The following is a 1,007-nucleotide window of genomic DNA, read 5'->3' on the forward strand; positions in this document are numbered from 1 at the left end:
CGCCGTAAGCTGTCTCCAAACGTCGTCGCCGTAAGCCGCCACCGTCAAAGTCTTCGACCTAAGGTCCTCAGCTCAATCTGAAACTCGACAAAGAAGAATCAGGCGAAGTTTATGTTGTTAACTTAACATTAAAAGACAGTCTAATCTTATCTACAGATATTCGGTCTCCGATATTTCTCTATCAAATCAATTATCTTTCCAAATAAGGTGCCAGTCTATCCAAATGAACAATTTTATTCTTATGTCTACTCGACTTGCGAATACAATAAACCACATCGCCTAACTTTTTCACTGTACAATATGGACCTTCCCAACTACACTGTACTTTGGCAGCTCTCCCTCTCACTCTTCGAGGATTGTATAACCAAACTCTCTCCCCTTCTTTAAAATGACTTTACCTAGTCTTTTGATCATACCAGGATTTTGTTTGTGAAGATTTTATATGTAATCGCTTCCTTACGTTCTCATGAATTTCGTCTAACTTTCTCTTTACCCTAGTGGAATAACTTTCCAATGATACTGATTTCTCAACAACAGGTGGGCTACCGCGTAACAAATCCATTGGTAATCTGAGATCCTGTCCAAGATATAGCTCCGCTGGGGAGAAACCTGTGGTCTCATGTTTGGAGGTTCTATACGCCAGCAAATAAAGTGAAATCCACTTATCCCAATCTCTCTGGTTTTCTGAGATAAATTTCGCTAAATAATTTGAAATTGTGCGATGCTGACGTTCTACCTGCCCATCTGACTGTGGATGCAAGGGGGTCGTCCTTGTCTTCTTAATTCCAAATATATGCGACAGTTCACGGAAGATTCGTGACTCAAAATTTCTCTCTTGATCAGTATGAACCTCGAGAGGAACTCCATGCCTAGAAATAATCTGATTTAGGAATACCTCTGCAACAGTTTTTGATCTAACATTTTTTAAAGGGATAGCCTCTACCCATTTAGAAAAACAATCTACAACAACTAATAAATACCTATTTCCTGAAGAACTTATGGGCAAA

General features: G+C 39.4%; 1 protein-coding gene across 1 annotated transcript; it reads right to left on the bottom strand.

Annotated features, from left to right (window-relative positions):
- Positions 1-394: 394 nt before the first annotated feature.
- Positions 395-947, bottom strand: LOC108726964 (uncharacterized). Its single transcript, XM_018454824.1, has 3 exons — positions 944-947; positions 750-897; positions 395-632 (listed from the first exon to the last, which is right to left on the bottom strand). The coding sequence occupies exons 1-3, from the start codon at positions 945-947 to the stop codon at positions 395-397; spliced, it is 390 nt and encodes a 129-aa protein (XP_018310326.1).
- Positions 948-1,007: the final 60 nt, after the last annotated feature.

This window comes from Mycetomoellerius zeteki, unplaced genomic scaffold, assembly GCF_001594055.1.
Source record: "Mycetomoellerius zeteki isolate Tzet28-1 unplaced genomic scaffold, Tzet1.0 scaffold459, whole genome shotgun sequence".
Taxonomy (NCBI): domain Eukaryota; kingdom Metazoa; phylum Arthropoda; class Insecta; order Hymenoptera; family Formicidae; genus Mycetomoellerius; species Mycetomoellerius zeteki.

Excerpts from the sequence above, each read along its gene's own strand:
- LOC108726964 (XM_018454824.1), bottom strand. Across the intron at positions 633-749 it reads ACGACCCCCTTGCATCCACA|AACCTCCAAACATGAGACCA; the intron begins GTCAGATGGGCA and ends GCTGGCGTATAG.